General features: G+C 42.5%; 5 protein-coding genes across 11 annotated transcripts; 4 read left to right on the top strand and 1 right to left on the bottom strand.

The window, feature by feature from the left end:
- The first annotated feature begins 1,412 nt into the window (after nt 1–1,412).
- On the top strand, nt 1,413–4,127 carry ArfGAP1 (ADP-ribosylation factor GTPase-activating protein 1). Of its 2 annotated transcripts, XM_017077743.4 has the most exons (5): nt 1,415–1,809; nt 1,883–2,430; nt 2,491–2,695; nt 3,160–3,219; nt 3,297–4,127. In XM_017077743.4, exons 1-5 carry the CDS (start codon nt 1,750–1,752, stop codon nt 3,822–3,824), a joined length of 1,401 nt encoding a protein of 466 aa, XP_016933232.3. In that variant the 5' UTR covers nt 1,415–1,749; the 3' UTR covers nt 3,825–4,127. The 2 variants fall into 2 exon arrangements, with proteins under 2 accessions (XP_016933233.3, XP_016933232.3); XM_017077744.4 differs by lacking the exon at nt 3,160–3,219 and having other exon boundaries at nt 1,413–1,809.
- A 394-nt stretch (nt 4,128–4,521) lies between these two features.
- Nucleotides 4,522–17,059, top strand: SCaMC (Short Calcium-binding Mitochondrial Carrier). 5 transcript variants are annotated; one of them, XM_036814754.3, is made up of 8 exons: nt 4,522–4,671; nt 5,269–5,908; nt 6,968–7,094; nt 7,151–7,238; nt 7,298–7,409; nt 14,553–14,711; nt 14,777–15,350; nt 15,448–17,059. In XM_036814754.3, exons 2-8 carry the CDS (start codon nt 5,456–5,458, stop codon nt 15,681–15,683), a joined length of 1,749 nt encoding a protein of 582 aa, XP_036670649.3. In that variant the 5' UTR covers nt 4,522–4,671; nt 5,269–5,455; the 3' UTR covers nt 15,684–17,059. The 5 variants fall into 5 exon arrangements, with proteins under 5 accessions (XP_036670649.3, XP_036670650.3, XP_016934473.1 ...); XM_036814755.3 differs by having other exon boundaries at nt 4,545–4,667; XM_017078984.4 differs by lacking the exon at nt 4,522–4,671 and having other exon boundaries at nt 5,290–5,429; nt 5,488–5,908.
- Nucleotides 17,060–17,703: 644 nt separating this feature from the next.
- On the top strand, nt 17,704–20,536 carry Smyd4-2 (SET and MYND domain containing, class 4, member 2). The gene is made up of 5 exons (XM_017077980.4): nt 17,704–18,408; nt 18,783–19,125; nt 19,183–19,719; nt 19,839–20,060; nt 20,125–20,536. Exons 1-5 carry the CDS (start codon nt 17,838–17,840, stop codon nt 20,441–20,443), a joined length of 1,992 nt encoding a protein of 663 aa, XP_016933469.3. The 5' UTR covers nt 17,704–17,837; the 3' UTR covers nt 20,444–20,536.
- Nucleotides 20,537–20,714: 178 nt separating this feature from the next.
- LOC108013510 (RNA polymerase II-associated protein 1) lies at nt 20,715–26,293 on the top strand. The gene is made up of 13 exons (XM_017079397.4): nt 20,715–20,895; nt 20,962–21,269; nt 21,330–21,558; nt 21,619–22,066; nt 22,125–22,610; nt 22,667–22,976; nt 23,036–23,121; nt 23,958–24,195; nt 24,254–24,411; nt 24,469–25,006; nt 25,113–25,251; nt 25,319–25,731; nt 25,797–26,293. The coding sequence occupies exons 1-13, from the start codon at nt 20,769–20,771 to the stop codon at nt 25,968–25,970; spliced, it is 3,654 nt and encodes a 1,217-aa protein (XP_016934886.3). The 5' UTR covers nt 20,715–20,768; the 3' UTR covers nt 25,971–26,293.
- Nucleotides 22,973–23,905, bottom strand: Obp69a (Odorant-binding protein 69a). 2 transcript variants are annotated; one of them, XM_017079398.4, is made up of 5 exons: nt 23,753–23,905; nt 23,616–23,694; nt 23,464–23,555; nt 23,296–23,398; nt 22,973–23,233 (listed from the first exon to the last, which is right to left on the bottom strand). In XM_017079398.4, exons 1-5 carry the CDS (start codon nt 23,822–23,824, stop codon nt 23,133–23,135), a joined length of 447 nt encoding a protein of 148 aa, XP_016934887.3. In that variant the 5' UTR covers nt 23,825–23,905; the 3' UTR covers nt 22,973–23,132. The 2 variants fall into 2 exon arrangements, with proteins under 2 accessions (XP_016934887.3, XP_036672380.2); XM_036816485.3 differs by having other exon boundaries at nt 23,620–23,694.
- Nucleotides 26,294–27,938: the final 1,645 nt, after the last annotated feature.

Here is a 27,938-nt window from a genome sequence, read left to right as displayed (position 1 = left end):
CGGCAGCAGGACAAGTAGTTGTTGAAAGCGTCGAGCGAGTGCCCAGCCAGGAACGCCCGGCTCACTTAGCGGGCAGGAGTCGTAACTTAACTGCGGACCCGCAGACCAGGATCGATCGATCGGATTACCCGGCAGGCTTTTCAATTCAACACATCCTCCGGTCGCCGCGGCAATTATATGCTCGTACCCGCCACGCCCCCACTGGGCGTGCGACTCCAATTATAAAGGCAGAGATCCCAACAGTCTGACTTAAATAAATGCGCGAGTTTGGAAATTGAAAGGGAATTAGCGGTGGGCAGGCAGCCGATCTGCAGAAATATTGTGCATAATTATATGCTAATCCAATGGCATTGAATTATGTGCGTGTGGTCGTGTGTGGTCACTTACCTTTTATATATTTTTGTTGGGCTGGAAAATAGAAAAGTGCACGGAAATGCCTTTCGAACGGCGCCTAAATCCAATAATTGGGATTTCCCGGCTCCCTTTTTCATCTTTGGTGGCATTCCCACCTGCGGTCTGTTTGCATTGAAGTCGTTCATGTAAGTAATTTCCCCTGTCCGGGATTCGATACCCCAAAATTCGTATCCAAATCGGTAGGAGATTGATTACTGTTACGAGTGTGATAAATCGCTGTTTTTATTAACTTTTTCGGGATGACTCGACGAAATTGGAGCTGCATCTCCAGTCGCCAGTGGACGGCACATGAAGACTGCCGATCGATCTGGAAATCAGATCAGCGTGATAATGTATAATTTGTTGGAGTGTTTTGGTGTGCTCGAAACAAAGGCGATGCCATCGCGTAAGGTTAATTGAATTTGCTGGAGAGCGGAGAGAGATTTTTTCTGCAATGTTGAGAAAGTTTATGGCGGGCTGATTTTGTTTTTGACAAGTTAAAATTATTTTGTATTGTGCTTTGCTTAATTTAGTTATTTCTTTTCCTTATTTTACTAGTTCTTTTAAAAATGACAGACCTTTTTCAAAGATATAGTTTTTAAATAAGTTAAAGTTCTTTCTTAGTTTGAAAACTAAGGCAATTAATCTTGAACCGTTCCAAATCGATACACAATAAACATAACTGAATATAACTGAATTTTATACAGTCAAAAAAAGTTTGTTTTAAACAAATATAGTTACAAAGAATTGAGACGTGAGAAACAATTAAAAAAAAATGTAAGGCGGAGAATGTTAAAAAAAACCTATTAATTATTAAATTAGGTTAAATATTACATTACTTGATTCATGTTCACATAATTTGTTCGATCTCCTATTAAAGCAAAATCATAAAGTGGAACAGACAAATTTCTTTCAAAATTCAAAAAGCGCGCCAATGTCCCTAAAACTATCGATATATCGATACCCACCAGAGTGACTGCACACTCACCGACCTCTGCCCTTATCACTTTACTACGCCTTGGTCACACTGCAAACCCATTCCAATTGGGACACGCTTAACATTTTTTTTGCCAATTTGCCATTATTTCTAAGCGTCTCAGCTGTTTCAAAAAAATTGCAAACCAACTAAATGTGTTTAAACAAGTGTTTGTCGCGTTCCGTGGACTTTAAATGCTCTTAAGCCGCCGTGGGAGCTTAGAACCGCACATTGCTGCCGAGATTGCACCGAAATCAGCGCCAGCGTCAGCAAATCGCCCATCAGCAACTTGGTTTTATCAGCTGCGGAAACTGAACGCCAGTTGTTGGGAAATCCACTAGACAAAGGGCAGGCGTAGGAAACCATAGAAACCAGTTGCCATGGCGAGTCCCAGGACGCGAAGGGTGCTCCAGGAGCTGAAGCCCCAGGATGAGAACTCGGTGGGTTTGCTCCTAGGCGCATATTTCTCTGGCAAATCTTAAAATTACCTTTTCTTCTCCCTGGAATCCCCAGAAATGCTTCGAGTGCGGAACTCACAATCCCCAGTGGGTTTCCGTGACCTATGGCATCTGGATCTGCCTAGAGTGCTCCGGCAAGCATCGCAGCCTGGGCGTCCACCTGTCCTTTGTGCGATCCGTCACCATGGACAAGTGGAAGGACATCGAGCTGGAGAAGATGAAGGCGGGCGGCAATCGCAATGCCCGCGAGTTCCTCGAGGATCAGGCCGACTGGAACGATCGGGCGCCCATCACCCAGCGGTATAACTCCAAGGCGGCGGCCCTCTACCGCGACAAGATAGCCACCTTGGCCCAGGGCAAGAGCTGGGATCTCAAGGAGGCGGAGCAACGAGTGGCCAGCTCCAATAGCTACAGCGGAGGCGGCTCCAACAGCAGCAACTCCCAATCGCGACCCAGTGCAACAGGTTATGGCGGCAGTGGCGGATATCAAAACGGAGGAGGCGGCGAAACTGGAGGCTATCAGCAGTACCAAACGCAGGAGTTCAAGGACCAGAAAGAGGAGTTCTTCAGCAAACGCCAAGTGGAGAATGCCTCCAGGCCAGAGTATGAATTATACCAAGTACCTTCTTTTTTGTAAATGTTTAATTTTATTCACATTTCCAGTCACTTGCCACCGAGTCAGGGCGGAAAGTATGCAGGTTTCGGGTTCACACGCGAACCCCCACCGAAGACGCAATCTCAGGAGATCCTCGACTCGACGATATCCACTTTGGCCTCTGGCTGGAGTCTTTTCTCCACCAACGCCTCCAAGTTGGCCAACACCGCCAAGGAGAAGGCCGTCACCACAGTCAATTTGGCCTCAACGAAGGTGAGTTCTATAAATGCTTAATTGTATATTTGTATTTGATCCCTTTTTTGCTTATTTTATCGGATTTTGTTCACTTTTATTTGTATTTCTTTAAATATCAAATATAAATATATAATTTCTTTGTATATTGTATTGAGTACTTTTAAAATATATTTTAATGATTTTTGGTATTCAGTAAATTAGGTCTCGCATTAAATCGTATTAGTATATTAGCTTGTAAAACCACAAACATTGTTTTTTCAAAAATAAATTATTTAATTTATGGTTTTATTTTTAAAATACAATGTTCTATGATTAAACTTTAAAAATTTGACTGTAAATGTAACTATAGTACGTATAACTACCAATTTGTAATCTAAAGAGAACAAAATCTGTGAAGTACATTCCTAATATTGGATTATTTGTTTGCTTATTTATTATACTTTATTTGCTTGATTTATGTATTTGCTTTTTTTTTGTTGTAGATTAAAGAAGGAACTTTGCTAGATTCCGTTCAGAGCGGAGTTACTGATGTAGCCTGCAAGGTCTGTAGTTGTGGAACCTTCCGCCTTGATCCTGGTCTAAAACTAATCTTCTTGCTCCATTTTATGTACAACCACAGGTCACTGATATAGGCAAGCGAGGCTGGAACAATTTGGCGGGCAGCAACATTTCGTCGCCCCAAGGAGGATACAACGATCCCAACTTCGATGACAGCGCCTATCAGCGCTCCAATTCGGTGGGCGGTAATCTGACCGGTGGATTGGGCCAGCAGAGCGGCGTTAGCGACAGCGACTGGGGCGGCTGGCAGGACAACGCCAACAACAAGACACACCTGACCAGCTCCAGTTCGTACCACAATCAATTGAGCAGCAGTAGCGGCACCGCCACCGCCGGCCTCACCCGCGATGACGATTGGTCCGGCTTCGAGGCATCGAACTACCAGAGCGCGGAGACCTCTTACCAGAATGCTCCGTCCGGCGGATCGACTGCCCGGCGCAACATGAAGCTGCAGGACACTTCGCAAAAGCTGAGCGAGGGCTTCGAGAACCTGGACGTGAAGAATGTCAAGCCCAAGGCGGCCACCGCTTCTTTGTCAGGAAACAAAGCCAGCGCCGAGGATGACGCCTGGGACCTGTTGATGAAGTAGAAACCGAAACCGAATCCGAACCGATTGTATTTTTTATTCCATTCAGTTTGTTGTGTCTCCTTTGTTATGTGTCTTGATGTCAGGCCGAGGCTGTTGTGCGCGCATTTAATGTAACTAACTGAATATGTATTCCCCCAACTACCGGCAAGCTCCCAACTTACATACCGTGCAACTATTTCCGTTTATTTCCACAGTTTAGACCAATTTTGTATAGATCTACTTAACGAATTACCTAGCTTAAAATATATACCAGGATTCTGAGGGAGGCGAGATGAGAAAATACATATTATGTTAACAAGTGTAGCGGCTGGCTTTGTTGATGGGTGGGTCTACAATGGAGTTTCTAAAAGTTGTTATAAATTTGAAACAACTTAAAAATTGATCAAATATATCCACACAGCAGCTAAAATATATTTTTGGCGGGAAATTGAAATGGGATCCCAACACTTTGGGAACTATCTTTAATCGCAGAGCGTGTCCCAAAATGCACGCTAGACTAGCTTGAAGGAAGATTATCAAAGGATCTACTTTTTTCAGGGATGTGCTCTAAGAAATTAGGATATTAGTAAATTTATTTTAACGAACCACTAATTTAAAATATGTGGTGTGACCAGATACACGAATTTGAGGACTGGCTTAGCAAAGTCATGAACCCCCTTTCGTGGTATAATTTAAGGTATTCCCGGGACCCGAAGAAGTATATCTAGATAAACATTCGTGGTCACACTGTTAAACCCAAATTCGATTTCGCTTAAATTAAAGAGTTCTGTGTGATTCTGCTTTAAGCCATAAAGCCACAGAAATAGCATAAAGTCAGTCTAACCTCTCCATAGATCCCGATCAGTAGGTAATGGCCATGAGAACAGAGGCAATGCAGTTAAACTTTCATCACTTTCTTTTGCATATCCACATTCCATTCGTCTGAGTGTGCGTGTGTGTGTGTGTGCATGAAAATCGAGTGCAGAATAATTTTTGCCAAATTGGCAACAATGCGCCAGCGTTTCGCGTGAAATTTGAGTCACACCCGGCTGGAGAAACGCTGAGAAAGGCGGCGAGAATTGAGAAAAAGCCACGAGAAAGTGAGAATTGCCCGTTTTAAGCCTCGCTTGAAAGTAGAAAGTTCGAGTGGCTGGGGAAACTCTCCCTTTTCCCTTTCCACCGCCCTCTTCACTTTTGGAGACATGTGCGTGCGTGTGCGTGAGGCTGTGGAATTTTCAAGGTTTTCCGGAAATTCGTTGGCCTTCAAATTGGCACCGAAAATCAATGGTCTGCTTCGAGGTCCAGAGAAATGGCACCCACATATCTATCAAGCACATATTTTTCAACCAACCCAGGATGACTTCATCACTGGGGAAACCCGATATGCTGCTAGGCTTGTTTATTTATCTTTCGTCCAGACATAACATTAAAAACTAATGTTTACCATCCATAATCCATCTTTCAGGACATCGAGTTTTCCACTTAATTGCCCCGAGGTGACCAAAATGAGCCGGCCATAAGCAGTTTTTGCCAGCACGTAATCCCCCTGAGAATCCAAACTCCGATACCGAGCAAACCCAGAAAAATCCTTCAGCTGCCAGTTAAAAGAAGACTAGAAAACTCGAGGTAAACTGTAAACACTAGTGTGGAGAATGGTCAGAAAGCAAGTTGGAATCGAACACAGCGCATCCTTAGCAGTTAGCAAGCAGCAGGATCAAGGGGAGCAGAATTATAAGCCAGAGGATCAGTTGCCGCAGGATCAGAAGCACCACATCGACATCGACTTGACGCCCGATCCGGCCAGTAACATAAACTTCGCCCAGCAGGCGCAGGCCACCTACTCCGCCCGCACCCTAGCAAACAGCCATGAGCATGGCCATCAACTCGGCCTCCAGCATGCCCATCTCGCTACCACGCCCTTGCCCTATGACCTGCACGAGGTCGCCAGCTCCGGCTCCATCCTGCCCACCGAGATCCCCATCGAGGACGAGGAGCGACTGGAGCGGATCTTCAACAAGCTGGACCGCGACGGCGATGGCAGGATCGACATCCACGACCTTTCGGCGGCACTGCACGAGTTCGGATTGTCAAGCGTTTACGCGGAGGTGAGTGGGGATTATAAGATTTCTGCTTATAATTTAAGAAACTAAAAAAGAAAAGTATTGTTTTTCAAATGCTAACTGAGTTCCTGTTCATTGAATATTTCGAGGACTTCTTGAAAACAGAAAATCAATTTTTCATCAACATGTTGATTCCGTTCCCGGTGCTCGCCATTCTCTCAGGGAACTGCAATGCCTTTGTTATTTCTTAAAGAATATTTAGCAAACGTACAACGGTAGAGATCAATAATATGCGGCCTTGGGTAGAGAATGTATCTGAGAATCTTAAATTATACAATGTACATTCATTAGAACGCCCTGATCTGGGCGAAGCATTTGGCACGGCAGCTGACCCTGGGCAGCTTAACCCTCATATCAGTGTGTCATATCTGTACTTGCCAAAAAAGGGCTCATTAAATCAAGAGAAATGTGGTTTGCCAAAAAGGAGAAAAAAAATCTATTTTTAGACCAGCACACTGTTTTTGCCCGTAGAAATGTTTTGGTTAACTAGCAAATTTGGTTGGTGGTATAAATAGCTGCTTTATTTACATTTTAGACAAAACAAACTAGTAGTTATTGCTCATGAAGATAAAAACCATAAGGTAAAATTGTGTTTGGCTATTTTAAACATATAGAGCTGTAGAGATTTTCCTAAACAATGCAAGATTATATTTATGGATTTTTTATTAACAAACTACTTCTAGTAGAGTCCCCAATTTATTTATTTATCCTGCACAAATCATCAGATTGTGAAATGACATGCAACAAGTCCTTCGACATGTTCGAGAAGCAATCAGAATTGGATTAGCTGGTATACAGAGGGTTAATGTGCAGACGACTGAGGAGATTTTTATGGTTTCCGCTGGTGAAGCCCTCGTGATACGGGAAATTGATTTGTTTTCACGATTCAGGTCGATACTGTAGTCTGAGGCATTATGCTACAAGCCTGCAAGCGTGTGACACTAATTTTCAGTAATATGCCGGGAGTGTATCAGTAATATTCCGCAATTACTTTGGGCTATGAAAATCAAATCAGTAATATTCCGCCCTTATTTTGCTTTACAGAAATTCCTCCAGCAGTCGGACAAGGATCAGAGTGGCAACGTGGGCTTCGCCGAGTTCCTGCATTACGTGCGGGAGCATGAGAAGAACTTGGTCCTGCAGTTCTCGCACCTAGACAAAAACCGTGATGGTGGGTTATTACTACCCCTTAATTAGATTAGGTTTTACAAATGAAACCTTTTGCAGGCAAAGTGGACTTGGAGGAGCTGATTTCCGCATTCAAGGACCTGGGCCTGGACATTGACTTGGACGAGGCTAGGAATCTGCTCACCAGGTGGGTAAACCCATTAACTGGCAATTAAGATCTGTTTATAATTATAGTTTGTCTTGCAGAATGGACAAAGACGGCAGCCTGAACATTAGCTTTAACGAGTGGCGTGACTTCATGCTTCTGGCGCCCTCAACGGACATTCACGACTTGATTAAATTTTGGCGGCACTCTACTGTAAGTTCCAAATCTGACTATATATAGTAAATAGTGCAAGTTCTTGAGTTAAACGCAGAGAGTTTGTTTTTTGAAATAGACATGTACATAACAGTAGTAACTTTGTAGCTGTTTAACGTTCTCGTATTTTAAACTAATTGCCATCTTTTACCCTTCTTATCCCCGCCCATACTCAAAACAAAATCAAACCGACAAAAAAACACTCCACACCCTAACGATCTAAACTGTCGAATGTAGTTCCTACACCCACACTACTCCTGACTAACTGAGGAAGATCTGAAGGTACATATCCGTCAAGTTACATATTACGATTATCATTAATATTGTTGTAGTCCCTCCCACGTAGAAGCAGGGCACTCTAAAACACATACGTACATTTATACGCCCGGACACTAAACACTCCCATCCCACCCGCCGAGAAAGGCGTTATCATTCAGTCCCATTTGCTAATCAGCCACAAATCATATTGCCTGCATGTGTATTATTTTCGTAGAATTATACCTTTCGAGGACCGCTCAAGAGACTGGGTTTTTAGTATGTGGGTGTGATATGATCGGCGCTCTCTTAATCACTATCTCTTTAGTGGGAACTGACGTAAATGTTACGCTTATTTCATCAGACTATTTAAATTCCCGTTTTATGGGAAGGTCCGTTAATGATATCGTTCCGCCCGCTTATCGGGATAAATTTCACATTGTCATAAAGATCCAGTATTTTTAGTTACACAAAAAAAAATTTGAACATTCAATTTGAGGGCGTAATTGTTTGAGTTAATGATACAAATATTACACAGAGTTTAACCTTCTAGCATTTAAATTTCTAGCTAGTCTATATTATTTGCATACCTTTAAATCTTTTCTTGGAAAATATTTTTAAGTGTTTTTTAACTTCTTACACGAGTTAAACAATATGTGATTCTGCATTAAATGACACACTTTTCTTGGTAGTTTTTTATTTAATTAGTAAAATACTTCTGGTTTGTTAAGTAGTTGAATCATTTAAAGTTGAAACAAAATGTTTTTGATTGCTTTTAATCCCTAAAACTTTACTAAAAGCAATTTAAATAAGTTAAAGTTACAGCTGTACCCAGAAACTAAAATACTGAGTCACTGTCATTATTACTTTTTTGCACACCAGAGTAATTAGAAATATATCTTGATTCAATAATACTTCAATTTTGTTTGAAATATCACCGCATTATCTAATTTTTTGCTGTGTGTCGAGGCAGGTGACGTTATCATCGCTTTGTTGTCTGCGTAATCATTTTGTTTACTTTTATCATCTTTTGCTCACTGTCACTGTTGAATTCCACAATTTATATCAATCCCATGTAACTGGAAAATCACACACCCAATGAACGCCTCTGTACTTTTGCCATTTAGAGAATTCCCAGAGCCGTCGATCGTCTGGAACAGCTTTTTCAAATTTTAGATTATAAACTGTTCTTTTTTTTTATTGCCGACTGTGCAGACTTGAAATTATAAGGTCAACCGGCTACAGGGGATTGTTGTCAGGCAGACTTGGAAAGGCGAGTTCTCGGCAGCCGGTTCATTGGCTCTGACGTACCGCCAGCTAGACAGGTCCCGTTTCGCTTCTATTTTTAGGAACCTTGCAAGGACACAGGTCCCGAATAGCTATCGTCTTGCATTAGCCTGATGGGCAGGAAAAGTGAACGGCTGGCCAAGTCGAAGCCTGCGCACTAACTGGGCTTAAATTAAGTTGCGGCCATAATTAAGTTGCCTGCAATACGATGATTGATTTGCCTTTTCCCGCCGATAAGGCCTATGTACATATATGTATTTGCTTTCTAGTTAGTATGTTGCGAAAACTATTTACGCGAATTGTGCGCCCCGTAATCACTCTTGGCCAAAGTCCGCTGTCTAGAAGTTGTAATTGTCGCGCACTTGCGATTCTTTTCGAGAACTCCAGAGGCAGCTGCTGTAACCAGTGATTTTTTATTTATTCCTGTTCGGAACCCCTCGAAGTGAGCTAACAACTTAAATATTGTATAAGTCTAAAAAGGCATAGCAGAGAGATATCACTATATCACGCAGTTTAAACTTGGACAACTCTATTCACCAAGTGGGTGAATGATACTTGCATGATTGTCGCAACCATATAGTTCAAGTGTTTCTAGGAACTGTTGTTTAATACTCGAGACATTGGCAATTTAATGCCGTTGGGGGCTCGTTAAGTAGGCAATTGAACAGCACCCGGTGCAGTTAACCACATCTATTTATTGGGCATCGTAAATTAATTCCAGCTGGTTAAGGTATCACTTACAACTGCCACATCTCTCAACAGGGGCCGGCCCTAAAAATGGGTGTGTTTCCAGCTTTTTCACGGACTTTTTACGCTTATCTCGAGCGATAGTCTAGATTCTTGTGGTCAGAGCTCAGTTTTCAATGACTAGCTTGTTATGCCGACGATTATTTTTTTTCGGTTTGATAAGAGTGAGCTACTTTTCATTTTGCGTTTTTATATTTAATTTTAAATTTGTTTTCTGTTGACGACACGCGAAAAGTCTGCCGGTGGACCTTTGGGACTGAGCCTGGTCTAATCAGAAACCCTATTTACAAATATGACGTTTACATGGTAATGAAGTGGAAAAAGTTTCCAGCGTCTGTAAACAGTCAAGATCACCTCTATAGAGAGAGCGTCATCCAAGCGGGGAGCTAATAAAGTCACACGCCCGTCATGTGGCTATCAACGCGGTGGCAGACCCTCGAGATGGTGCTAAATCGGTATGATCCGGTTTGTCATGCGAAATGTGGCTTTTGTGATAAAGATTCGAAACGTGTAAGCAATAACAGGCAAATAAATGCCAAAAGTGTCTGGCCCATTGACTAAAGGTATCGTTTATTAGCCACTTTTCGCACTCCATTTTATCGATATGGAAGAGAGTATTCATTCGAACCTATTCATTCCAAAATATAATATTTTTTAAAAGAAAAATTCTTAAGAATTGCCAATTATTGAATGAGTTTCGAATGGGGCCACTACTGATAAATATTGTTTCTGTGAATGAACAATCAATATGCTTGATAAAGTAAAAACATACTATACAATACAGTTTTCGAGTTATATTTGTTTTAAATCAATTTAACTGTTATGAAACAGAGAAAATACTAGATTAAATTCTTGACAGTTGAAAGCATCTTCCATAGTTTGATTTATTGCTAATTGCTACTTATTTCTTTATGATTTTTGAACGAGGATCTTTCATACAGGGTACCTATAGCTTCGATACCTTATTCCCAGACGATTGTTTCCTTAATTTGCTTGTTTTGGCTGTCAAAAAAAAAGTGGGAAATTACGTAGAGGGGTGGGGGAAATGCGTGTCAAAAAGGCTCATGGAATGATAGCTAATTGGGAAGAAGCCGATACTGGGTGGTGGGGGTTTATTTTCCCTGGTAGGGGTTGTACAGAGGCCGCACGCGCGCTAGCCCATCATAACTAGGGGAAAAAAGAGAGGTAGTCGCGAAAAGCACACAGGCCCACGACGGGTGTACTTTGCTCTCGGGAAGCTACATACTTACATATATCACGAAGCTACGGCCGCGATCGTCGACGCTCTCAGGTCCCCCGATTGTTCGGATTCGGTTTTAGTCTTCAGTCAGCTGGCTCCCGCGTTGGTTGTGCGCGCGTTAAAACCTCAAGCCCCTTTTAATATTATAAAGACCCTGCACTGGAGCGTGGTTATATAATTGAGCCCGAGCGCTATTCTCTTTCGTGACAAGTGTAAACACAATTGCAATCAAGCGAATCGGGCAAAGTCTGGCCGCTCTATAAGGCCACAGCATCCACAAGATAGTATATATCTATCTGAAAAGAAATATAGAAAAAACCATAAGCCAAAGAGAGCTGCAACACAAATATATTTTGTAACAGCTTCGAGTGAAAGTTTGCAATTGTTTTCGGAACAGTGAAAGCCACATTCCGGCGCAAAAATAGGCGGAAACGGAAGACGGAGTTTGAGATCGGAAGTGAAACAGTGCAAACCTGACAAGATGCTACGGAATAGCACATATCAATACAATCTGCCCGTCGATTACCACAATATTCAGCAAATGGCAGTCGCTGGCGATATGATGGAGGATTTCGTGGTCATATTCCGCGATATGATGGGACGGGTAGGTTGATGACAGGCCCCTTTTATGAGCCTTTCAGGCTGTTCTGTTGTTCTAAGAATCGATACTTTATATGACCCAGCTGCAGCGGAAGCTGACTCATTTGATTACTATTTTGCTGTGTTAATCTTATCGTCTGTGGTTTTTCCTGGAAGTTAAACGGGGGTCTTCATGAGGCAGTCTCTGCCTTAAGTGACTTGACTTGCTCAATGAGATTATAAGTTAATTCAGATCTTTATAAGAAAATTATTATGAAACATACATTTTTTTTTATTAATTTTTAAAGGAGATATTTTAGAGATCTCCTTTTTTTTTGTTTAAAATTTATTTTTAGTACTTGAAATATCTTGATATTTTCTCCCCTTGCATCTAAAAATACCCTTCAAAATGGCAGCGATTTAATTCCCATTCCGCTATTCAACTTCGCAGCTGTTGCAATTGTTCGCTGCACTTGTGCTTACACAATATTTCATTTGGTGCGTCGTCGTGGTTTTGGTTTTTGGTGTGGTATTCGTTTTTCGAGTTGCCCCATGGACGTTAAAGTCGCCTAGCAACAGACCGCCGATCGATGGATGGCGGGCTGAAACGAGCTCCGTCGGTTGAGGTGCTGATAGGGAACCGGTCCGTCCCCCTCCCCGAAGCCCCGAATTCTCCCTGCAGGCAGTCTTTAACTTTAACGATCGCCGAAGACGATATACTTAGCTCGCACACACACATGGCAGGCATGTCAGTTGGACTAAGATTTGCGTTTCGCGTGGCTCTCCCTCTATTTGTCTCTCTGTTTTTCCCATATGAATTCTAGTTTTTTTTACAACTTGTTGCCAAGCGCCTGCAAACGTCACGCTTTTTGTGCTCTTGGCCAACAGGGCGTACGTGTGTTAACGTGCCTCAGCATAATATGAGTATAACAAGTATACGCATAGTGGGCGACTGAGTCAGCGCCTTGTGATGACGATGACCCCCCACCCCTTGACGTCTTATCCACATTTTGGTCAAGCCCCCAGAATTTGCGTGACGTCAACAGTTTTCTCTCTTTATAAACGTGTTGATATTTACATTACACTGTTGATGATGTTTACTTTGAAACTCACTGACGTCGCAGGGGGATTTCAGCCGCGTCAAGATCGCCGCTGTAAATTCTGCGGGCGTGAGTCAAGTTCAGCGATCGGTCGATGATCTACTGTACCTATATGCCTTAAAAAACCCCAGATATCGGGCTACAATAGCCTTACTAACCTGCTTGATCAACCACTCAAGCGTAATCGCCTTGAATTCGTATTATTCCAAGGTGTTTTAAAGTTTGTAAGTGGCTTTTTGTAATCAAAGATCATTCATTCATGGTATTTGAAAGACCCAGGTTAACCTGTTTTATTTTCCACCTAGTCTACGCTCCTTTCACGGCCATTTCCACGTTTGTGCGCCAAATTCACGGCTAACTTATAAATAGATCATTGTGTATAAAAAAAGCTCTGTTTCGCAGTCATGTGATATATAAAATATATATAAAACAATTCGGAAATGATAAATTCCATCACGAATGACGTTGCAATCGAGAGGCCAATTTACATTCCGTAAAATTTCCATTGCTCTTTTTGCGCTGGATTAATATTCCATTCCAAATAATTCCCACAATCCCACAATAGGACTAGACCCATGTGATTGCTAGTCGCTAATTATGAGAGCAAACTCAAGTCGTCGTGAATTATTAAGTACACTTAACCCATTCAGTGAACTTAACCCTCCTCTGCCATCGTTATCAAAGGTTAAATTCACATTCTGCAAAGAGTCTTCTCGAAATTGTCACCGCGCCAATGTGACAATCACGCAAAATAATTTGGCACATGAAAAGCGGATGTGTTTACCGGAACATACTGGACAAATCTTGCTCTGCCAAATAGGTAAACAAATCACTTTAGTGCTGTTATCACTCGCATGTCTGTTGTCCAAATTAGTTTCAATGACATTTGGCCCTGGGGGGAATGAGTGTAATAACCTTTTATTTTCACCCTGAACTTCTAGAAATTTTCTTTATAACTCTCTCACTGGTAATCAATGGGATTCGGTTGGGTTTTTTGCTCGCTCGAAAGCTTTATACATCACAAGACTTGATAATGGTTATCAATTTCAGACAGCTTTTCGACTATCAGCGGCATTAATTCGATTTAAAGCCAAAAGCTGTGCAATTCATAGAGACAAATAATATTTCACCTCATTCAGGCCCATTCTGGCGTTAGTTTTTTAAAAGAGATCTGCCAAATTGCACAACCAATTGGCGACAGTCAAAGGCGAGCCAATTATAATTATTTTCGGGGTGGGGCACGTCTGAAGAAAACACAAATCGAGAAAATAAAGTACATAGATGCGGCACGAACCCCCGATATATATAGTTGCATATGTGTCTATGCACGAGCAGCCAAACTAAACTAATGTGAGTGATATAACTTTTGTTTACGGCTCTTGCATCGTTCTTTTTCACCTGCTTCCGCAATTCTCACTCAACCGATGGGGATTTTTGTGGCGCGTGTAGATTGTTTAGTTCACATCACTCTTTTGCATTCTGCATAAGCAACCTGCATTATTATTTAATATTACAACACCGTAGTGCCACCACTTGGTTATTTTTAAAAGGGAAAACAGTCAGTGGTTAAGTGATTAGATCATGGATGTAGAGGTTTTCAAGGAAGTCGTCAGCTTAGTGGAAGAAGCCCAAGAATGTCGCCGTTCTGAAGAAATTCTGGTAGTTTACATATATGCAGGAAATAGTGCTTGAATAAAGTGCTAGAAACATACCAATTTTATCACTCCTATGCCTGTTTTATTTTTGTTTTTATAAGCTAAAAGACGATAATCTTTCTGTCTTATATAAGTTTCAATAAGCCAAGAATAATGGAATGCATGTTTTAATTCGCCTCCTAACAAACTTTCATTCCATTCCACATAGACTTGCAAAATCTTAGACTTACATCTATAAACCATGAGTATTTTCTAACCAATTTCCTTTTGCTCCTTACAGTACCTCGACATTGGCGAGGATATGAATGTACCTGATGACTTCACACAGAAAGAGATGCAGACGGGCCTCTGGTGGCGACACTTGGTGGCAGGTGGCATAGCTGGAGCAGTTTCCCGGACGTGCACAGCGCCGCTAGACAGGATTAAAGTGTACTTGCAGGTGCGTCTCCCTCTTAAAAACCATACTTACCCTAAATATACTAACATTTGAATTTTACCAACCAGGTACAAACGCAAAGAATGGGAATCTCAGAGTGCATGCACATCATGCTGAACGAGGGCGGATCGCGGAGCATGTGGCGAGGCAATGGCATCAATGTGTTGAAGATTGCCCCCGAAACGGCTTTCAAGTTTGCTGCCTACGAGCAGATGAAGCGACTGATCCGCGGCGAAGATGGCAGCCGGCAAATGAGCATTGTGGAGCGATTCTACGCGGGTGCTGCGGCAGGCGGAATTTCCCAGACCATCATCTACCCCATGGAAGTATTAAAGACGCGCCTGGCGCTCAGGAAAACGGGTCAGTACGCGGGCATTGCCGACGCGGCGGTCAAGATCTACAAGCATGAAGGAGTGCGTAGCTTCTACCGTGGCTATGTACCGAACATACTGGGAATCCTGCCCTATGCCGGCATCGACTTGGCGGTATACGAAACTCTCAAGAGGCGATACATTGCCAACCACGACAACAACGAGCAGCCCAGCTTCCTGGTGCTCCTGGCATGCGGCAGTACATCGAGCACACTGGGACAGCTGTGCTCCTACCCGCTGGCCCTGGTGCGCACTCGGCTACAGGCACAAGGTGAGACATGTTGCTATTATTTAATTTGATTAGGGTTCCTTCTACCTTCTATTCTGTTAACGTAATGCTATAATTATTTCCCCATTTTCTGTTGCAGCTGCCGAGACAATTGCCAATCAAAAGCGGAAAACGCAAATACCCCTGAAGAGCAGCGATGCGCATAGCGGCGAGGAGACGATGACGGGCCTGTTCCGCAAGATCGTGCGGCAGGAGGGTCTGACGGGCCTGTACCGCGGCATCACACCCAACTTCCTCAAAGTCCTGCCGGCGGTATCCATCAGCTACGTGGTCTACGAGTATACGAGTCGCGCCCTGGGCATCAAGATGTCGTGAGATGTCTGTCCTAATCTCGCTCCGATCAGGTTAACTCGGCTCGGCCCGGCCACCCGGCAACGGCCCCGCTCTGCAGGGCGGATCGGGCTGCGGCCGGGTATACGGCTGGTGATCCGGCTGACGCTGTGCTCCACTTTGTATAGTAGTAGCGGTAGGATAGGTCGGTGCGCTCGCCACTCGCTCTCTGCTGCATCGAGACAGTCTCGTGCTGCTTTCCTTAATTGTAAAACAGGCCTCTTCCATGTTCTGGGTTATCATTTTTAAGTTTTTATAGTTGAATTAGTTTGGTTATTTTCTTAAAATACAAAATAAGTGATACTATGGCTAATTTATTTATAAATGCGAATGAGAAAATGTTACATTTTGGCGCGTGGCAGACGTGAGCTAATCCCACACATTTCTTAGGCTATCCTGCGACCTATAAGTAGGTTTAGGCCACTCTATCTCTTAAGTGCTAATTTATTTACAATTGTACGTAGGATACGTCGAGGGCAATCATCCTCTCGGTAAACTGCTATAAAACACATACCAAAAACGGAACCGGCTTCGAAATGTTTCACGGGTTTTCAGTTTGTCCCATCCGACTGCTTTCGAAAGCGAAATAGCGTTAATCAGAGTGAGCGAGGCAGGCTGAATGTGAGGGAATCGGAAATCTAATCGACGGTTAGACGGATATTCGGCAGCGTTTTAAGCTTAAACACAAAAGACATTAAAACTACGATGTACTCGTTTTTGCTTAGATTAATGGATTACACAAAATAATGAGAAACACTTAACGTTTACAATGTGATGATAATAGTTTATAATATACACATATACATATACCTACTATAATACCGACTTGTAAGCTCCGGAGCTGTCGCAGTCTTGAACAAGTTCGGCGGCGAGGCTGAAATTTTGTAGCATTTTATTTGTTAAGTTTAGTAACACTTTCTCTTAGATCGTATTGCAATTGAAGCCAACGAGATTAATTGTGACTAAAGCTAACAAACAAAACAAAAACACAACACCCACACACCATGTAATTTATTTTATACATCATGTGAATCTTCTGAACCCGAACGCAAAACCGACCAATCTTAAGTTCAATCCTATTTTATATACATTGTAACGGTTCTGAATTTAAAAGTATATGTATAATTTTGTACCTTACTCTTAATTAGCCAATTGAATTTTGTACGTCTCTAGCGAAAATAATGACTTTAAATATGATTTTCTATTATCCCAAAACATGCTTTACCACAGCACCGCATTTTACTGAAGTCTATAAAAGTATATCCCATTTAAATCATTGGACTTATTTAAATAATCTTGATCATTGAAAACCACGCAATCATTATTCGAGCAAATAAATACAAAAATTAAAATAAATTAAACACCAAAATTGTTTATAATTTATTAGTTTTATGTTTCTTACTCCACAGGATTTTCTGATTCATCTAGTCAGACATAGTTTTAAGTTTATCCTCAATGTTTTTATGAGATGGCGACGAAAGAGAAAGGAGTAACGCAGAATAATGTTAGAAAAATACTCTTCTTTATTTAAAATCTTTCCAAACTGATAAACAAATGGTTGAATAAAATCTATCTAGTCCATGAGAAAATCTAAATATTAATGAATATTTAAACTCAACTTGAATATTTCCAGGCGAAAGAAAATATACTTAACATCTTAAACTACGAATATATAACTACAAATACTCTGATATACATATTGTTATATTTTTGTACGTTTAGCTAATTTTTAAATAAATTATTTAATGTGATTATAAGCCCGATTCCAGTTACAAATAAAATGAATATTATAACTGATCGCTTGCATTTTAAGTGGAATAAAGTTAATTGAAAATAAATAACTATATTGAGTCAAAGAAAAAATGTAAATATTTCTATTTATTTCAAAAATAAATGAAAACCTTAAAACATATCGAAAGTGAACACCGATTACGGCTGGTACTAGTTCAAAACTCATTCCCGAGTATTTATAATGCGGCGAACTGAACGATCGGTGCTATTTTTGGAGGCCGAACGTCCGCCAGCTGTTTTCAATACTCAACGGCAGTGTGGTGATCGGAAAACGCGGACGATAAGATACTTTTTTTCCATCCGTTGCACCGAAAATCTGTATCAGATTTTACATAATTTGGAGCCAGAATGGAGTTCGATGCCACATATCACCAGATCTGCTCCACGCAGACCGTTCAGTCGGAGAGGCGGGGATTCTTCAACGAATTTTGCTTGGATGTGCGGGATGCATGTGGCGACAAGTGGCTGCGGAACTACTTTGGCAAGCTGAAGTCCAATGCGGCCCGGGTTCTGTCGATTTTCAGCGATCGCGAAGTGTGCGATCCCGTGCTGGGTGTCCTGGAGCATGTGCAGCCGGTCTTCAAGCAGAAGGATGCCCTCTTCTCCGCCCAAAGGAGAGCTCAGGCGGATAAATTCTATCTGATGAGTGGCAACGGGGAGGACGAGGAGAGCAGGGAGATCCTGCAGCAGGCTCTGATGGCCGCCAATCTGGCCGTGATGCGGGCTCCCGACCGGAATGCAGATCCTTCCATCGATGATGGCCTCACTCTGGCTTTGGCTTACAGGTCGAGGGCCTCCATCCTGATCCGCTTGGGCGAAGGCGAGGCTGCCCTGAATGACCTCAAGTTGGCCATCAATTTTGGCCTGGAGCTGAAGACCAGCGTGGATTACTACTGCAAGATGGCCAAGGCTTATGCAGGTGGGTCAACGTAATATATCATCAGGATAAACCCTACTAAAAAGTGTATATGTTATTATTAGCAGGAAGATTTTTAAAATAGTAGTATCTTTTAAGTCGATTACACTGTGCGTTGATTCTGCGGTACCAGTAATCAGAAATTCATCAGAAGTTCATCAATAAGTCACCGTTTTTGTTGATGAATCATTCAATAATTTTCATCCAAATGATTAATGAAATTTATATTAGGAATGAGAGAATGATAGATTTTCAAATCACTTTTTATAATGATGACTTGATTTATATATAGATAGATGTATAGATAGTGTTTACAAATCTTGGCAAAGTTTTTTATTCATATTTATTTATTCTAATGGTAACTTTTTATATTGCAGTAATGGGAGAACCTGCCCGCGCCGAGATATCACTGAAGATTGCCGAGAAGATGACTGGCTCCGATCCCACTCACATCGCCTTGTGTCGCAAGGAAATAGCTGCAGTGAAAGGGATTCCCAAGGCAGCCTCCTCGGAACAGGTGCCACAACTAGCACATGGCGAGAATCCCGAGCTGAGCAGTGCCTCTAAGGTGGTGAGGCTGGTGGAGACCAAGGAAAAGGGTCGTTTTGTTGTTGCCAACGATGGTCTAAGAACTGGCGATGTCCTGCTCTGCGAAGATCCAGTTGCCGCCTGTCTGGAACCCACTTATTTCGGCACTCACTGTCATAATTGTTTCAAGAGGTAGGGGTAGCCCCTTTGATTACAAGAATATCTATATAAAAATCGAGTTACTTATAGGCTGCACACCCCTGTTTCCTGTCTGCACTGCTCGGGAATCGCCTTCTGCTCTGCCCAGTGCATGGGTGAGGCTTGTTCCAGTTACCATCGATTTGAGTGCGAGTACATGGATCTTCTAATCGGTTCTGGAATGTCCATCTTGTGCTTCATCGCACTGCGAGTCTTCACGCAGGCGGCCAGCTTGGAGCAGGGCCTGGCCACAGCCAACCTGCTCTTCGAGCACATGTGCTCCCACGAGGACGAGCGCCAGCCGGAGGATTACTTGCACCGCTCCCTGATGGCTGGTTTCCTGATGCGCATCCTCCAGAAGTCCCTGTACTTTGGTCGTCGCAAGACGGAGGGCGTGAATCCCACGGCCGTGGAACTTCAGGTGGCCACCGCCTTGCTGGGTCTGCTGCAAGTGCTACAGTACAATGCCCACCAGATCTACCAAACCCAAGTGACCAACGAGCATCGATTTGACGGTAGCAAGACGGTTTATGTTGCCACTGGTCTTTATGGCACTGGTTCCTATTTTAATCACGAGTGCTGGCCCAGGTGGGTTAATTTTATACAATCCTTAAAGTTACATATAGGGTTCTTTTTATAGTATACTAGCTATCCCCGCGACAATTAGTAGTACTAATCCGTTAAAACATTTCTTATTATAATTCTAGCACGGCTTGTCATTTCGTTGGCAAGAAATTGGTTCTAACGGCTACCAAGCCTCATCGTCCCAACGAAGTTGTATCCGTTAATTACGGACCCATTTTTATTAAGAACAACTTGAAGGAGAGACAGAGATCTCTGCGAGGACGCTACTCCTTCAACTGCACTTGTATGGCCTGCCAGGAGAACTGGCCATTGCTCCAGAAGCTGGACAAGCAAGTGCGTTTTTGGTGGGTACTAAGTATATATCATATATATATATCATAATTTAAATATTTTAATTGTTTATTAAAGGTGCACTTCAGTCAACTGCGTTAATCTGCTCAAGTTCCCCAAGGACTTGGCGAAGGATGTGCGTTGTCCTCGCTGTCGCAAGAACATATCGCTTAAAGAGAGCGTATCCAAACTGATCAAGATCGAGGAACTTTATCGAGAGGCTGCACGCGCCATGGAGGCCCAGAAGACCGGAGAGGCTATTGAACTTTTTAAGGAGGGACTCGAGATGTTCTTCCATGTTGCTGCTCTGCCCCACAAGGATACTTTAGTGGCCCAGCAATCGCTCACCAGATGTTTGTCCGACACTGGCACCACTTTCAAAAAGGAGGGAAAATAAATACGAAAACTAGTCACTGGCTTATGCATGTATTATTAAATCGTTTTTTCTACTTGAATACAAAATAAAATGTAATTAACTGAAGTAAAGAAATGGGTGACGATGATATAATTTGGAAAGAAATTTTAACAAAATTGGGAACTTATCCGTTTCAATTTCAAATTCAAACCGTTCTAAATGTACTAAAAACAAACTGTAATGGCGGCGCTGTTAAGATGTCTGTTAACGCAGATTGATTTAGATCCGTGGTATTTTTAAGCTATTCAGAAACGGTCACACTGCCGCATTGTTTTGAAACATTTTGAGTTTGTTTTTTCCGGTCAAAATGTTTAAGAAACTGAAGCCAGGTGAAACCGAGGAAGATGTCCTGCGAATGGCAGCTGAGTTTAATGCGGAGAGAGCCAAGGATCCCAATTTCCAGCCGGCAGCGGCGTTTGTGCGGATGGATAAAGGTAGGTTATAATTGCATTTTGGTACCAAATGTTTATAAGCAATTGCTTGTTTATTACTTTTTGTAGCTCCAAAGAAGTCCATGTTTGCCCAGAAACGCGAGCAGGCCAAGTTAGGGCGTGTTACATCGGTTGCACAAAAAAAGCAGGAAGATATTTTACCGGCTGCTAAGGAAATCCCAGCGATTGCAACAAGTGCCTCCAAGGAAAGTGAACGAACTCATGTCAACCAAGTTCTGCTCGATGAAATCCAGGAAAACATTCTGGGCGATGTGAAGGGCAGTAGAATGAATCCCAGTTCCCTGGGCAATGTACTGGGTGAACTGGTTGAAAGAACTGGAGGAACCACAAGACCTGCCCACCAAAATACCAAACAGGTTAGTTGATTGGGTTCTAAACACTTTGTTATATGTTTTTATTGATAATCCTTGTTCTAGGTCAACACCAGCAAGCCCCTTAGCATTTTTGCCAGACAGCTATTGAATAGTAGTTCACCAAACCCTGAAATTTTTAAGAGCCATTCTGATTTACCAACAAATGAAGGAAGTTCCATAATAAAGGATGCCAAGCTGGGCAAGGAACTACACCAAGAAAACCTTAATGTGCTCAAACAAATGAGCGAACAGGACATTTTGGCAGAGAAAGAAAGGTTGCTGTCTTCTTTGGGTAAGTAATAGCCTATTCATAAAGTTTAATTTCTCCAATAACACAGATATTGCTTTACAGATCCCTCGCTGATTGCTTTGTTGTCAAAGAAACGGCAAACCAGTAAGAATTCTTCTGAAAAGCAGACATCTCCTAAGATAATTGAGGCGCCAGTACAGTCACCAATGTCCTCACAGTCCTCAAAATCCAAAAACCCACCAATTTACTCCCTACCCGATTCAAATCCAGCTCTGGAGCTTTTGCAGCAGAGCGATAAAGAAAATTGGGTAAATTTTAATCTTGTGGAGGATCACAAATTAGCCTGGATGCGGGATATTCCCGCTAAGCTAAGTGAATTGAAGCCAGGAGAGCAGTTCAATGCACGCTTCGATTGGAAAGGTGTGCTTCTGCCCCACACGCTTAAGGACCAGGATTCTTTAACGCAACTGGACGAGCGAGAACTTTATTTGCATGGCGAGGAGGCAGATCGTCCCGGCTATGCACTCCAAGAGCTGTTTCGACTAGCAAGGTACGTCTAGGACTTTCTAGATAAAATTGGTTACCAATTTTCATCTGAACTCCTCCAGATCCACTGTCTTACAGCAAAGACTCTCCGCTTTCGGGGCCATTGCGGGAATCTTTAGCATCTACAACCAGGGATTCTATGATCAAGTGCTGTCTCTACCAATATCGAAAATATTCTTTCTTTTGCGCTACGGGCTCGATGACAATGCCCCCGCTCAGCTGGAAGTAGTGAGCCGAGCTCTGGCAAACCTATTCTATAATGAAACGGATGAAGTTCTCCTTGATCATATTCAGGATAATGCCTACTGTCATTGGCAGCCAACGCTGCAGGTTTTGGGGAATGGCAGTGATGACAAAGAAGGAGGTACAGATACCAATTCCATAGCCTTCCTACAACGCTACATGAAGCTTCTGACCACCAGTCAATCTGTTCGCGCGGAAGTGGATGAAGACGAATCGCAGAGTCGAATGTCCATGGACGACTTTCAACTAGCTGAAACAGATCTTATTGACTGTTTGCTTAGAACAAATATATTGCAAAGAATTCGGTAAGCAATGATGGTTAGAACTATAACTTGCTCTAAAAATAATGTTTTTTTTTTAGATTTATCTTGGACTCTGTAAAGCCAGATAATAGCACAGTGGAGTCTTGCCTAAAATTACTTATAAGGATCGCTCGCACAAGTACCAAAGTGGCTAGACAGTTGGCGAATGACAGCTACTCAATAGAAGTCCTCTTCGTTAATTTCTTACCCTCTTCGAATGGAAGCAATCAGTTTTATGGACAGCCGCAAATTCTCTTCCTAAAACTGATTCGAGTGCTGGTTTGCCAACATCTGGATATAGCCAAGAGTCTATCTAAAGGAGTTCTTATTGTGCGGCTCCAGCAATACCTGTTTCTTCAGGATAATAAGGTTTGTGTATACGCATTTATTTGTGTGGGTCATTTTAAGCATAGAATTTTCTTGTACAGGTCCAGATGGTTCGCGTTCAGATCGAGTCACTGCGCATCCTGCGCTGTCTACTGCTCCTGGGAATCGTGGATCGGGATCTTTTCAGGTGGGTGACCGCTACCCAAGTAGCGATACCATCTGCTTCCATATAAATTTGCCATTTACATCGATGTAGCACTTGACGGTCTCATAAGCGGTTTCACAGCCATCTTTTCCCTCTGGCAAGAGTTTTATACACATAACTACAAATTATTTAAGATATGTTAAAAGGTTTACGTACTCTTAGTACCACATGCGCCGACTAATTCAATAATTGTGTTGTGTAATTCCTCCGGTAAAACTTCCACAAGTGCCTCCAAGTGCATAATGTTCTGTGAGTCAATCTATAGGGTGAGACATTTCAAAATATAATACCTTCCTTACAAGTTTTTAAGAAGACGATACATACCAATCCGAACATATCAAACATGCAGTGTAGAAAACATTTAACGAGTGGATCGTTGGGTAACATTCTATTTTTTACGGAATGGTCCATAATTTCTTTTGTTTAGGCGAAATGTACTTTTTTAAATGAGTTTTTAGAGAATATCATATATGTACCTACGGAGGCTCCTGTCTGATTTAAGCATCGCGTTCGTAGTTTCTTAACTTGTCTTATAATCATGGGGTTAATGTCCTGCTACTCGGAAGAACACTTCATGAGTTTCCAAGTAGTGTAATGAGTAGGAAGTACTTACTCCTTGATTTGCAGGAACCAAATCATATATTATAAGGGCTGCCAGTAGAATGCCTAAATGCCAGGGTCCCATTATAAAAAAAAAATTGGTAAACCGCCTTCAAAATTGCTTAAATCGAACTGAGTTTGGTTTGGGCCGCAGCTCACTTTTATAGCAAATCTAGTACTGACTGCGGATAATAACTATAGTTTTGTGTCATTTGCAGGCAGTTCCTGCCCGCGCTTCGTCAGCTACTGGACTGGCATAGCAATCACTGTGTTTTTGATGGTGTGGGCGGATCGGGGCTGGTTCGTCAACACGCAGCCGCCCTGTTGGTCGCACTGGTGGCCAGTGGCGAGAGCGGAGCATGCGAAGCCGAGGGGCAAAAGCTGCTCTTGGAGCCGCTCAACAATTGCTGCTGCGCCTGGCTACATTCTGCAACCCGTGTTGAAAAAATCAAAGATGTAAGTTGGCTAAGTTGCTTAAATTTAATTAAGTTAATGCTCAATCCTGTATTTTCAGTTTAGTCAAATGACACTGCTGAGTGCTGCCCTATATGCCGTATGCTGGTTTTCCCAAAATAGCTACTTGGGGACCATCAGTTTCCAGACCTTCCTGCGCAGCATCCTCCCCAAATTCGTGCAGTCCAAGGGGTTCATAGCAATTGTACATGACCTAGCGTAAGTTGAGCTTGAAAGTATATACCTATTCAATCACACCTAATTGCTGTCTTCCAGAAAGGGCTCGGTCGTGCTGAAACACCCTCTTGATCGACGCCATGTGCACGCGGCGTTGCCTAATGTGGGCGCAGTGCTGATGCACGACTATGGGCCGCAGCTGATTGTCAGTGAGACGTATCCGGTGCATCTGTTGAGTAACCTTTGGGCCCTGCTCTCTGTTCCGCTGGAGAGCGGCGAGAAGCCATTGTTTGCGGCGCTTATGCAACCGCCGGTGCTTGAACCTCTGGCCGAGTATCTGCGCCAGCTGAGCTCCCAGCTGAATCGCGTCCTGGCCACCAACTTCTTTGCCCGCAGCGAGCTGAGGTTCATCCACCAGCTGCTCACCACGGACGGCATGGAGACGTACTTGGAGCGCCAGCTGCTGCTGCAGTTGGTCTACAACTATCTCTGCTGCCTGTCCACCGCTCATACCACCCAGATCAAGAGCACCTTCGAGCGGTTCATCTTCAATGCAGAGTTCGTCAAGTTGGACGAAGCGAGTCTGAAGCTGCTGCAACAATCCTGCCTGGAAATGGTCTATCCACACATAATAGCTGTATGTATTGCTATGTTCATTTAAAGCTTGCACAGCCAATTTATCAAGATCTTACAATCCCATATTTTTTCACTTATACATATTGATTTTTGTACTTTTCCTCCAGGACAATTCCGAGCCGTCGCTATCCTTGAGCTACACCCAAGCGCCCATCCTGCCCGCCGACTGGCCCTTTTTCCAGTTGCGTCTTATCCTCAACAATTACTTGCAAAATGTGCAGCAGCGCCCGGCGGCGATATACTCAGGTGCGATCTCACACTTTAGACTTTGTTTTTCTTGGGGATAAACCGTATGTGTACTTTATGTGAACAGAAAACCAAGTGGTCCGCATGACATTGACTTTCGTGCGGCAACTGGAACGAGAGGGCCTGCAGATTGTTAGCCCGCTGGAGAAGCTCATGTATCTGATGATTGCTTTTATGGGCCCCGACTCACAGTTCCTGGTACCGGATTTGCATGAGCTGCTGCGCGACTGTCTGATGGATTTCTACAGGCAGAATGCCAGCCATGACTTTGACTTTGATGTGGAGTTGGCCGATAAGGGCAGATTCGAGCCGCTTTACTATCTCTTTGTCGAACACTTCGAGGCGGCCAGCTATGGCGATGAGCTGTTCAGTTCACTGGTGCTGTTGCCACTGGCCCAAAAGTATGATAACAAGTGGCGAAGGCGTCTTTGGTCCGAGCACGTGCAGGCTGTGCGTTTCATAAACTGTGATGAAAAGTTGGTAAGTACAAAAGCTGTAACTTAAAGTCAAAACAAAGAAGTTAGGGTTTAAATTTCTATCTGCAGTTGATGGGTGGCTTGTCTGCATACTTGGAACCCGTGGAAGAGGAGCCTTCGCTGGTGAAACTTTACGGCGATGCACTGGAGCAAAAGATGGTGCGTCCTGGGAGTATTGTCTATTGCATTGCTCAGCACCACTTTAATCACTCGACATCGCTGCAAAAAGCCAAATTGTTTTGATTATCTGAATGTTAATGGTCGATAGTAGCTCTTCAGGGGTTGTGGTGGTGAAATTGCGATAAAGCTATTTAATTTTGAAATCCAAAGTCTTTTCCATCTGACAATGTTCTATTTTTAAGATGACTTCTAAAGTGCTACCTTGGAAAAAAGATAATGTAGGAATTGATTTCTTTTGAGTAGTTAGAAAGAAATGTATCCCAACAGTTAAGTAAACTATATTTTAAAGCTTAGTAATAGTACAACCCTTTCATATGTTAAATTCCGAAATAGTTTCAGCTCATGTGTGAGATAAATACTGGGAATTCCCTCAGATCTGATAGGCAGAGCGTTTGTCATTACTGTGTTGCACTTTGACAAGTTTGGCCCTGGTTAGGTAGGGCGAATAATTAGTTCTGCGGTGTATCTTGGTTATATGATTCCCTGATTGTGTAACAGTGCGTTTGGGCTAATTACGTTGGGAAAGCGTAAACTGCCTGTGGCAGGCTGTCGGCTGCAGAGCATTTCGCTATCGACCTCAATTAATTAACATCATTTGACTTATTGACACATGGGCCACGACAACTTGCCTCCTCCTTGCGACTATCGCAATCGTAAGCTTTGACGGCTGATAAAATATATGTAATTAAAATGAACACAATTGAGGGGCCAGTGCTAATTAAATCATTTGATCTAAGTACTCGTGCATGTTGGTTTTTTGTTACTTTCTTATATGCCTTGGGCAGCGTTTCACCCTCACTTGGCAAATGACTTGTCACGGGGCTTTCGCTTGACACATGGCGTATGCGCAACATTGGGCCACATAATTTAACTTTCGCATGATTTATGCCCATCGATGTTCTTCATAACACCGCGAGGCGTGAGCCTATGAATGTGTAGGTGATAATTGCTTTTAAATGGACGCTAATTATTTGATAACTACGGGGTGTTAGCGCCGGCGGTAAATATTTGCGAAGGCCCCATAAACTTAACCAGTGCTAATCTGTTAAGTCAACTGAAATTATATTTCGATCGAATGGCCTATTAATAGCCAGTCCCAACTTGATTGCCACTTGAGAATTTGAAATTGATATAGAAACTGGTGCATAAGTTTATAATTTCAAAGCTAATAGCATTGTTATCATTGAATCCTTGACGGTTAAAAGGGATTGTTTCTTTGTTTTTGAGTTCTTTGAGATCTCTTTAAAGTTATTTACAACATTCTCAGGTTAATTAAAATGCACATTTTTAATAAAAATATTTGTTTAAACTACATTGTTAGAATTGTTTTTTCTTTGCACACCAAAATCAATAAGTAGGGCAATGTTTTTGTTTGATAAGGCGCCAAGGTCTTCCAGAGTTACATTTGCCCACTTGGAGGGTTGTAGGCCAAATTCCCAGGTATTTGTATATGTTCATATGCCCGTATCCGGAGTCGCCCCTTATCTGTGATAAAAACATTCGAAATTCTAGATAGCGAGCTCCCATTTATTGGCGGCCCTCGATATGACTGTGCTTGCCAGTTAATAAAAACCTATTGGCCTCCGTTGGTGATCACCACGTCCAAATATTTGCATGGCATGCACTTGACAAAGAAACCGGTTTTGATAATACCCTCTTCTTGGGAATCCCCAATTGCCAACCAGCTCCTTTGCTAAATATTTGCTCTCTTCTCTGCCAGCTGAGCGAAGGTGTGCAAAAAAGTCATAGAATACTTAGGTATCCGACTCTTGTATTTGCCAACAGCTGGTAAATATTTGTGAGATGTCGTGGTGAAGAAACAACTGTCAATTTGGACTTTTTAAGACTTCCTTTAAATAAGCTGGTGATTTCTTCGTCAAATTAAAATATGGAGTTTTTTAAGGGATGATAATAACAATTTAAATTTATGTAGTGCATATTAATATTATAAATAATATTATTAAATATAGTACAAAAAATTATTAAGACATTTTTAAAGGGATAGCCAATAAAGGTGAAAATGTCGCATAT

Source organism: Drosophila suzukii, chromosome 3 (assembly GCF_043229965.1).
Source record: "Drosophila suzukii chromosome 3, CBGP_Dsuzu_IsoJpt1.0, whole genome shotgun sequence".
Classification (NCBI taxonomy): domain Eukaryota; kingdom Metazoa; phylum Arthropoda; class Insecta; order Diptera; family Drosophilidae; genus Drosophila; species Drosophila suzukii.
The sequence above is the reverse complement of the archived record's forward strand: the minus strand, read 5'-3'. Positions and strand labels throughout refer to the sequence as shown.